This window comes from Trachinotus anak, unplaced genomic scaffold, assembly GCF_046630095.1.
Source record: "Trachinotus anak isolate AG129_WGS33_773 ecotype Australia unplaced genomic scaffold, CSIRO_AGI_Tana_v1 ptg000010l, whole genome shotgun sequence".
Taxonomy (NCBI): Eukaryota; Metazoa; Chordata; class Actinopteri; order Carangiformes; family Carangidae; genus Trachinotus; species Trachinotus anak.
Window position 1 is genome coordinate 9,420,687 of NW_027273861.1, and position 10,169 is coordinate 9,430,855.

At 40.8% G+C, this 10,169-nt stretch overlaps 2 protein-coding genes across 2 annotated transcripts; both read left to right on the plus strand.

Moving 5' to 3' along the window:
• The first annotated feature begins 1,088 nt into the window (after positions 1-1,088).
• Positions 1,089-8,407, plus strand: LOC139626841 (uncharacterized). The gene is made up of 9 exons (XM_071487370.1): positions 1,089-1,292; positions 1,429-1,469; positions 1,564-1,638; positions 1,761-1,950; positions 3,157-3,718; positions 6,290-6,538; positions 7,154-7,196; positions 7,339-7,401; positions 7,487-8,407. Exons 1-6 carry the CDS (start codon positions 1,184-1,186, stop codon positions 6,387-6,389), a joined length of 1,077 nt encoding a protein of 358 aa, XP_071343471.1. The 5' UTR covers positions 1,089-1,183; the 3' UTR covers positions 6,390-6,538; positions 7,154-7,196; positions 7,339-7,401; positions 7,487-8,407.
• On the plus strand, positions 6,416-7,905 carry faslg (Fas ligand (TNF superfamily, member 6)). Its single transcript, XM_071486700.1, has 3 exons — positions 6,416-6,538; positions 7,154-7,196; positions 7,487-7,905. The coding sequence occupies exons 1-3, from the start codon at positions 6,416-6,418 to the stop codon at positions 7,903-7,905; spliced, it is 585 nt and encodes a 194-aa protein (XP_071342801.1).
• Positions 8,408-10,169: the final 1,762 nt, after the last annotated feature.

Sequence of the window (10,169 nt, forward strand, 5' to 3'; positions counted from 1 at the left end):
TTTACACAACACCCACACAGGTTTAATATATTAAATTCATCTGAAGAGAAGACTTAATTTGCTGCAGCGGACCTGATACCTGGGGACAGTTGCACTGGTCTACAGGGACAGTTGCCACATCCATCAAAATTCATTAAAATGGCACTAATTAACTTAGTTTTCATTTTACCTGTGATATTAATCTGTATATATTAACTGTTTTCATATACTGTACAACATTTTATGAAAATCTGAGTTAATTTGTTTTGTTTGAGCATAAAAAAAAAGGCCTGCTCTGTGTGCCGATGTTGCTGGGCAGACAATTAATCTTACCACGTTCGACCAATGTGAGACGAAACGATAATTCTCAATGCTATTATGTTGTAAACTTTTGGATTGTTGCAAAAAACTTGAGGTGGAATATTATTTTTTTCAAAGACTCCAAAAAGTTGAAAAAAGTTTCTTTTAACTCATTTGATAAAATAGGCCACACAGCTGAACCGAACTCTAGAGAGAGTTGCCTCACATGAGGCATGCCGACATAAAAATGTCAGTAACTTCCCATGACCTAGAAACAGGCAAGTCGCAAAGCTACGATGTCGCCATGGTGAAGCCATGGTGAAACCATGGTGACCACACTGTTCTCATGAAGCTCATTGGTGCAGCTGAGAGTACTTTTTTTAGTAGCCCCTAGAGATCTGTAGCACTAGAAAGAAAGATAACCTATTGCAAGTTTGAAACAGCATTAATGTTTCTTAATCCTTAAAGTTAATCAGGATGTAATCTTCTTTTTGTTGCAACATGATAAAATAGACAAACATGCAACGTGATGCAACTGTTCCTGCTCTCACCAGCCATGATAAAACTAAGTATGTTAGCGTCGCTCAGCAGCCTTTACACATGCTAAAAAAAAGAAAGAAAAAGCATGTGCAAGCATGATATAAGATTTATTTTTTTTATACAAACAGTCAAAACAGTTCAACAAGAACTCCGATTATTAAACACTGTAAATTGAAGATAAAATAAAATCTTCAGAAAGGAAATACAAAATAGGAAGCAGCGATGCACAAATACACCCAACAGAAGAAAATATTGAGTATTTTCAACAATGTCCTTATAGTAAGTATATGTTTTCTTTCATGTACAGTCTGTGGGTTTCCTGCAAGGACAGCGCACTTCTGATGACGTCAGAGGTTAGTGTCACATGACATTGTTTTGTCCGCGCCAGACTCGAGTGACAGCCGAGATGGCGAGGAACGAGGAGAAGCAGCAAGGGAGACTGAACAGACTGTGGCTTCAGAAAGAGAGAGAGGGTAAGCAGCAAGTAGCCACGGCACACACCGACAGTTGAGGAACATTTGGCTGATAGAAACACCCTGCTGTGCGGACGGCTAACTGACTGTGACCCGCTTCAGTTGTCTCATGAGTGTCTCAACACTTCCTGTACAGAGGGACGCCTCAGAGACGTGCAGGAGCGGAGACCCAAGCTGGTAAAGTAATTCACTGTTACCACATTATTAACTTTTCACTTCATGTCACGCTTACCTGGACTAGCTTGTTTCGGCCAAACCTTTTCTCCCACAGTCCACCCTCAATTCAGCTCCCTCTGTGAAAAAGTGGATCCCCAGCATCAAGAATGAAATAGAGTATTATTTGCAGGTGAGTGAATCATGTTAAATTTGTGAAATAGACTCTAATGCAAGCACATAAGTGGTTGTTGATGTTTTTTGTTTTCTGTTTTTTTTGTTTTTTTTTACCTGTTTTTGTCTTTTCCCTCTCAGCAATCCCAGCTTTCTCATTACCCAGAGAGGAAGATAGCGGAGTTCCAGCTGCACATTGAGGCTTTAGAAAAAGAGTACAAAAGCTTCATTGCCAAACTGCGAGTACTTGACCCTTCCTGCAAACACAAGCCGTGGACTCCTCGAGCGTACTGCAAAAGGAAAGCAGAGACACAAGACCCCCCGAGCATCAGTCAGTGTGTTAAAGTCTATGAATTACCTCTTACATGCTGTAAAACCTGTTAAGAAAATAACATGATGCAGTGTTCAAACTATTCATGTTATGAATCTAGTACTTAGAAATCCACTATTTACTTTGTTAAACTGTAACTACTGCATACCCCCTGCAGTCAAAATAGCAGTACAATTATATACCAATTAACAGGCATTGCAAAAAACAGTAAGGCTGTAAATGCCACAGCATTTGGCATTGGTTCATGCTATATAGCTGTCCCCATTAAGTAAACCATGAATTTAGAAAAATTATTTGTCCAAATTATTTGTCAGCGGGGTTACACAAAAAGTGCTGAACTGATTTGCACTGAATTTGGTTGAGGGTTGGGGCACGGGCCAGGGAAAAATCCATTCTTGATCATTTACTATGAATTTGAATTTTTTTGTTCAAGTGTATGTTGTCTGGCTTTGGCCTCAGCTGAGGTCTGCTCTCTCTGAGTGCCCCTAAAGTTTTTGTCAGCAGGATTATGGAAAAAATACTGAACTGATTGCACTGAACTTGGTGAAGGGATGGGGCATGGCCAAGGGAAGTCATTTTGTTATTTTTTTAATTTATTTCAAGTAATTTGTTAACACTTTCTGCAACATGGTGTTTTTCAACATTTTCTTTAGTATTTCACCTTGGTGGGGGTATGTGCTCTACTTAGTGCCAACTAGCTGCGAATCAAAATGTTGAGTGCTGCAAGATGTGACATTTGCACCGTTTCTTTTGTTAAATGTTTAGGTGTCACTGTTTTGAGTGACATAATTTAAATTATTATTAAAATCTGATAATAATGTAACCATTTAAAAAAAAAATTCTTATAAGTACAAGTTGTATTTACCCCATTCCAGTGGGTAAATTAAAAAATAAATGCAGCAAGACTCCACCATGAGATCGCTGTACTGCAACAAGAGCCTGTCTTGTTTTTTAAATTAGCAAAGGGTTTATGTATATTTGTTCGTGCCATGTATACTTGTGTGTTTCTTGGGTTCTGAGTTGTTTTGAGAATGTGGAGTAGAAAAAACCCTCTCCGCCAAACATAAGTGTAACCAGGGACTTTCTATTGCTATTACTTGTCTAATCTGCTTTGCTTTATTTATTTTGGGCAAACTGTTCCTTTAAGACACCAGCTACTGACAGTCCTCTGACTTTTCATTTCTCTATGTCGTCACTTGTTTACAGTCAAGAACCCTCGGCGCAGTGTGTCACAGGAGGACAGCAGTCACTGGAGTGGACCTGACAGTGATTTGGCCAGCAGTTGGACAGGATGTCACAAAACCTCAGCCACTGAGAGGCAGGGACCTCTCAGCTATTCGGAGACCAGATTTCAGAACCCTGTCCCCACAAACCTGAAGTCAGAAACCTCAGAGGCAGTCTGTGCAGACCAGGACCAGCCCCTCTCCTTTGACCGCACACGGCTGGCAGTGGCCACTGCTGCGTTCAGAGGACTGTCTGATCAGCTCGCCTCCTCTCCGACACAGAGCCTAGCCAGGGTGCTGCAGTGTGGTCTGCCAAACCTCAGTAATTCTGCATCAGGACAAATATTTTCATCGAAGAGCAGAGGCACAGAGAACGATGACGGGACAATGATGAGTTTGGTAGCTGGACAGAAAGGTGGTGTGCAAGCATGTAAGTCAGACTGTGAAGCAGCAGAGGGGACACCTGAGAAACCCTCGACCAGTAGCACAACAGAGGAGACGACTGGTCATATCCTGGGACTAGACTGTTACTCTTCTTCTGATGAGTATGTAGATGATGACTGTGACACATGATATTTTTAGATCATGAAATATAATGGTCCACAGTTTTCTACATTTTAAATTACAGTGAATTATTCAATGAAACCTCAAAAGCTTCCTAAATGGTGATGGGTTGCATGACCAAAATATTAATATGATAGGTATGGCTAGATTTTTGAAAGGGACATAGTAGAAAACTCTTTACTTTTCATCTCACTTTTTTGGGGGGCATTTTGCCTTCATTATAGTAGCAGTGAGAGAGAGAGAGGAGAGAACCAGGTGAGCCCCCAGGGTGCCCATCCTCTCTCATTTAATTATAACTAAATACTGAATTTTCTTTTTTTTTTCTTTTTTGAAAATTAAGCCGACATTTTCCCAAGTATTTAAGATGTCATGCTTAATGTGTGTTTTTGATAAAAAAAAATTAACCTAGTCCTTCATACATGAGGACTGAATCACAATAACACAATATGTGAATATTATCATACAATTCAACAAAGAACAGATCAAATAATTCATGAATTGACAAAAGATATGTTTCAGTTCCCAATTAAAACCACACTGTTCGAACCTGCTGTGTAAGAGGAAAAGCTATATTGCGTGATGTCATTCATTTCGGGCTGAGAAATTCATTGTCATTTTCAGGCATTACTTGATTTTTTTCTGTAATCACTCATCAAGACCACAACCAGCTCCACTGTGAAGCAGAGAGGATGGAGACTGTGAGAAATACAGAGTGATTGATGGAGATACTTGCTGATTCAGTGATTCGTTTTAGTCTCATTGTCTGGTTCTATTAAGTGGAGCAGCAATGCAGAATACAGCCTGGTTAGACCCCAAACCCCACCCTCCCACCTAACCCACTCTGTGCTACTGCTGTTGCTGCTTCTGCTGCTGTTGCTGCTGCGAGGACCGCTCTCAGCATGACACTTCTGGGAAACAGACACATCAGCTTCTAGAAAAAAGGCACTCTGCAGTTTATGGTTAAGGTTGACGTAGTTACCCTTTTAGATAAAGTGTTGTATGCATGTTGAAAGGTGGGTTTCCCTTTTACTCTGCAGGGGCCAGGAAAATCGAAACTTTAGCAACAGTGGACAGAGCTTAGGCCCGAGAGCTTCCTTTGCAGTTGCCAAAAATTTTTTTCACAACATACAATACTGGCTTCGCTTCACAGTTGAGCTAAATTGTAACGATAGAAGCAAAAGTTTTAGTGTAGGTCTGCGTGAGAGAGCACAACTGCAGCTCCCCTCTGCTGTTCTTTCTTGTTTTTAATTCCAATGTGTGAGGTCGCAAAGGTGCCCTTTATCAAAAACCATCACAAGCCCCCTAAATAGAGCTAATTAATATTTGGAAACAAATGATCCTGATTAAGCAACAGATAAAAAGCGATCTCTCATGGAAACTTCTGCAACCACAATGAAAAAGCTGCATAGTTGCCCCATATCTGAGGAAACAAACCCAGAAGTGTGAGAAAGACCACAGCGGTATTTACTCCAGACTGAGTGGGGAGGGAAGAGGTACGTGTTCAGCTTTCCAGTAAGCTCGTATCTGAGGTATTGGTTAGGGTTAATTCTCACCTCTAAAGTACCGCTGTCTCTCTTGCTACCAGCTTTAGATACACACCCAGCACGAAAGTCAGTGCAGAGACATACGTCCTTTTCATGTGGCAGCAGCATCTTCCCACCAAGACTACACTGTGTGCTATTGAAACTGCTGTATCACTGTTTACCAACATACTGTGCCTCATAAAGACTGATCTGCATGAATAATACATGTAATTATAATACATTTTTGATTTACCTGACTCATCGAGACAAGTTAAGAGTCAGTACCTGGTTCAGATTTGAAGGAGCAGTTTTTGAAAAATCAGCACAAAACGCACCAAAAGAAAAAAAAAGAAACCCCCAGCATTGTTAAAAAGCATGTTACCTGGTTTACCAGACCTGTTCCTTGTAAAATGCTGGTCAGATGACTGTCTTTGTTGTAGCACAATGTTTCCTTTCGTGGAAACTTCTGGTCAGGTTTCTTTTTGATGAGTTGGTGGTGGTCAGTGAAGTAGGGGTCACATGAAACTTCCTTTCAAGCGCTGGCTACTGTTGTCTGTAGGCACAGTGCAAAGGCAAAGTTGAACTAGTAGATTTATATTTACTCATTGGGCAGACACTTTTGTCTAAGGTGACTTCACTTGTGAAAGACAACATTAAAACTTCAGTGCAGCGATAAACACACAAAACACCCAAACTGTGAGACAAAGCCTAATAAAGTTCAGTATATATAAATAAATAAATACCATTCAGCAAAACAACTGAGAGCAGAGGAGCAGATGGGACAGAGAGATGGTTGATAGTTTCGATGCTTGTGTGAGTTTATGAAAAGTGACTTGTCTTAACCATCTGAATGTGGGAGGGCTTTGTGGGTGGTGAGTGCCTTGACAGCTGAAGCTTGGCCTTTTAAGACAGAGGTGCTCAGACAAAAGTACACACCTCCTTCATGCAGAGGCGATACATGCAGCACAAAGTTTGTCTCACAGTTGGACCTGCAACATGAGCTGTGACCAGAACTATCCATTCCCACAGGTGTTCCTTGTGGATGGAGGAGGAAATCATCAGAGCTCTGCCCAGCCTCCGAGTCTTATACCCTGCTGGTCATTCCCACCACCCGCCCAGGAGAGGGTGAGGAGCCGTGAGAAGAGTCGGGGCTTCATGGGAGTCAGTCCCTGTCTGTCCATGGTCGTGCTGCTGCTGTTCCTGCTTGTGTTTGCAGCCCTGGGGTTTGAAGCCTACCAGATCCACAAGATGCAGACAGAACTGAAACAGATGAGACAGGTAAGGAACCTCAGGGTGTGATGGATATGGAAGTGAACATAAGAGACACAAGAGAGTTTGAAATCCTCTGAGATTTTACTGAATTAAGAAGCTAATGGTGCCTACAGCAGTGTGTCAAATATTACAATACCACGAGGTAGTGAGGCAGTGACCCCTTGCAAAGCAAGTAGTGAAGCAAATGTTGATCAGTGACAAATAATACAAATATTAATAGCATTGCTTTGTGTGTAATACTGCTTGTACAGTTTTAATGGGGACAAGGCTGCAGATTAAAAGGTGTGGGCTCTCCCACTTTGCATAAAGAGGGGGTGATAGGTGTAAGGTGGGAGCGTGGAAAACTTGGCTGGAAAGTTACCTCAGAGCTGCAAAGTTTGATCATTAATACACATTTGTCTTTGCCACCATTTGAAGGGCCAAACTACCTCAGCTCTGCTCTGACATTTAAAAATGCAAACCAAGGACTTAATCGTTCCATCTGTGGTCAGTGCAGACCAGTGAGACAGGATATCCTCTCTAACTCACCCTGTGAGCACGCCTTTAGAAGAAAGCACTGAAGAAAAAAGCGTCTGTGTGATGTGGTATTGAGATTTCTTTGTTTCTTTCATTGCACTGAAGGATAAACCTGAGACAGAGTTTAATACAGCACAGAAGCAAATTGGTAAGTGTAAACATGTCTCACTGCACATAATTGATCCCCAACAAAGATAAATACCCCCCGCCCCCCTAAAAAAAAAAACAAAAAAATAAAAAGAAAGAGGAAAATAAGATGTGATGTGAGTCTAACCTGAGGGCTGTTTCAGGTTTCTATGAACCTGATCTGCATGAAGAAGACAAAGACAACAGACCTGCAGCACATGTGATAGGTAACATTTTTATTCACACTTTAGCTGTAGTCTGTGAAAGTTTTTAATCTGCACATTTGGTAACATAATGCCTCCCCTCCTGCAGGGCGGATTGAAAAAGTGAAATTCCCTCAGACTTTGCGATGGGAGCCGAAGGCGGCTCAGGCGTTCGTGTCTGGAGGAGTGACTTACCGGATTGAAGATGGTGGTCTGCAGGTCAACGAGAGCGGACTCTACCACATTTACTCACGAGTGGAGCTGATCTTTAAGGAATGTTCCCCCACATCCTCGTTTGAGCACTCAGTGTTTTTGAGGAGAGTGGGACACACCCCACCTCTGACCCTGATGAAGGCCCACAGAGCAGGTTTCTGCTCCGAGCAGCTGCAGCACTCCTGGACTGCAGAGAGTTACCTCAGCTCTGCCCTAAATCTGCAGAAATACGACAGAGTTTTTGTGAATGTATCGCGCCCCTCTTTTCTTAGTCATTCACATTATGGCAACTTCTTTGGTCTCTACAAGGTCTGAAGAGTTTGGGGAGGTGGGCTTCATGTTTTAGTGATTTACTCGAATGAAAGAATGTAAACAGCTCAGAATGTCTCAGACAGGAGTGAATTTTACTCATCACTTTACCCAAATGATTCCTATGTTGAATGTTGTTCCTATGATGTATAATAGCTGCACTGAATATGATGTTAAAACACAGGTCAAATATTGCACATTGTCTTTATTGCCAGCTTTTAATTTGGTGGTTAATTGAAGCAATTTCCACACCTATTTATAAACAAATATTGTGCCTTATGTAAATGTTGAGAGAGTCAGTTAACACTAAGATAGTGATTTAGTTGTAGCATTTTTAAAAATATTTATTTTGGTGTGTATCTGACATTTATGATGTCTAAATGTGTGGTCATGAAAGTGAAAAAAATGATCATTGCTTTGAAGTAAATAAAGAGACAATTGAGGTTCATTTCCATTTGGTGAAACAAGGAAGTGCTTTGTCAATAAATTAAAGTCTTTCTGATTGAAATCCATGTTTGAGCAGGCTGTCATGTAATGTAATGTGAATGTAACACCCACATGAGTTTTGTTCATGACCACTGGAAAGTATTCATATAAAGGCACCATGAACTTGATTTCCATATATTCCACTGAGGTACAGCAGCAGTCAAAACGGAGAGGTGGGTTTTTATTTCCTAACCTGCCAGCTCAAATGTGGACAATAGTTACATTTCCTGGCTGAATGGCAGTTTAAAATTTAGCGTACACATCGCAGTGCAGTGCATTTGCATTGCTGCACAGCTTCTTTTTTTTTTTCAGTTTAACACCCTCGTTGCTCTGTATTTTCGCAGTTCACCGCAAACACACGTTAGTGGAGCGCAAGAAGATGCACAGGCTGGGCACAGATGAGGGGACAAAGCCGTGGTAGGTTTGACGCATGTTTCCTTCCTGTGTGAATATCACGAGGGTCTTGCATGTGTGCAGAATGATTTTTGTGAAAGACTTACTGCTTCCTTTAAACCGCACTGTAAACATCTGAACTCTTTTATACATGCTTTTGCCTCAAAATATCTCAATAAGAGCTGAACAAATCCTTAAAAACCTGAACAACCCTCTGAATTTCAGTCAGTTCTGGCTAAACCACAAGTTACTCACAGACTCTCAGTGGTTAGTGATCAATGGAAACAATAATTGAATCCTCAGTTTTGATTTCGCAAAATTTGCAAATGACACATTTTTTGTGTACTTTGTTGTTTCCAATGAACTTGTTGATGCAACAATTTGATTTATGAAGGATGAAGAGTATAGCTCAGCTGGTGAATCGCTTCCATTCATTTTTATTTGTTGCCAGGCTACAGTGGGTTTTCAGCACGGAACATGTCAGAAAGCAAATGAGCAAAACAAAATAGCAATTCATGAAACAAATCAGTTGTTAAGTGTTTCTGTTCTGTTATGTTGCTGTTGAACCTCTCCAACAAACAGATTCACTAGACCTTTTGACTAAAACCTCAGATTAGTCAGTGTTTACTGCTTAACTCAGCAACATAAATTCAATCTGGACTCCTATCACCCACCCTGTGGTCATGTTTGCATTCAACAGACTTGTTGTTGCATCTTGCTGCAATAATCTCTTTTTACTGATCACAACGTGGGTTGTGGCTGTAGAAAGAAGAAAATGTTTCGATTTCCATTTGTCTATTTGGATCCATGTCTGTATCAAATTACACACAGATGCAATAATAGTCATTTCTGGAGAGTATCTAAACGCTTGTAATATTTAGGCTTTGTACAAAGATGAACTGTCAACAGAAAACTTCCTCACTTTCATTTTCTTTCATCCCTCCATCATCCAACAGAAACATTTTCTTATTTGTAGTAAGTAAATCCAAATGTTAGCTGTATTTTTATGATCCCTCCTGCACTGACTTAAATATTTTACACTGTATGACCACCGGACATGTTTCATAATGTGTGGCCCTTTCAGGCTCTACAAATAGACGTTTGATAAATACGTTCAACTCGACTTCGGCAGAGCAGATGATATTTAATTGCCACAGCAACTGCGGCAAGGCAGAGGAGTGTTTACTGCTGGTGTTTCAAACCACATAATAAGATAATACTGAGATAGGTTTGAGAGGCGGCAGCCTCTCAAACAGTAACTCATGATTCACAAGACAGGCACTGAGACGTTCTTCACCAGCATGTAGAAGGTGAAATATTTAGCAAAGCAAATCATGTAAAGCAACTGAATAAGAAGTTTAGAAGTCTGTTCACCACAGTCAATCACAGTC

Excerpts from the sequence above, each read along its gene's own strand:
- LOC139626841 (XM_071487370.1), top strand. The coding sequence starts at position 1,184 with ATGACATTGTTTTGTCCGCGCCAGACTCGAGTGACAGCCGAGATGGCG. Across the intron at positions 1,293-1,428 it reads GCTTCAGAAAGAGAGAGAGG|AGGGACGCCTCAGAGACGTG; the intron begins GTAAGCAGCAAG and ends CTTCCTGTACAG. Across the intron at positions 1,951-3,156 it reads ACAAGACCCCCCGAGCATCA|TCAAGAACCCTCGGCGCAGT; the intron begins GTCAGTGTGTTA and ends ACTTGTTTACAG.
- faslg (XM_071486700.1), top strand. The coding sequence starts at position 6,416 with ATGGGAGTCAGTCCCTGTCTGTCCATGGTCGTGCTGCTGCTGTTCCTG. Across the intron at positions 6,539-7,153 it reads AACTGAAACAGATGAGACAG|GATAAACCTGAGACAGAGTT; the intron begins GTAAGGAACCTC and ends ATTGCACTGAAG. Across the intron at positions 7,197-7,486 it reads TACAGCACAGAAGCAAATTG|GGCGGATTGAAAAAGTGAAA; the intron begins GTAAGTGTAAAC and ends CCCCTCCTGCAG.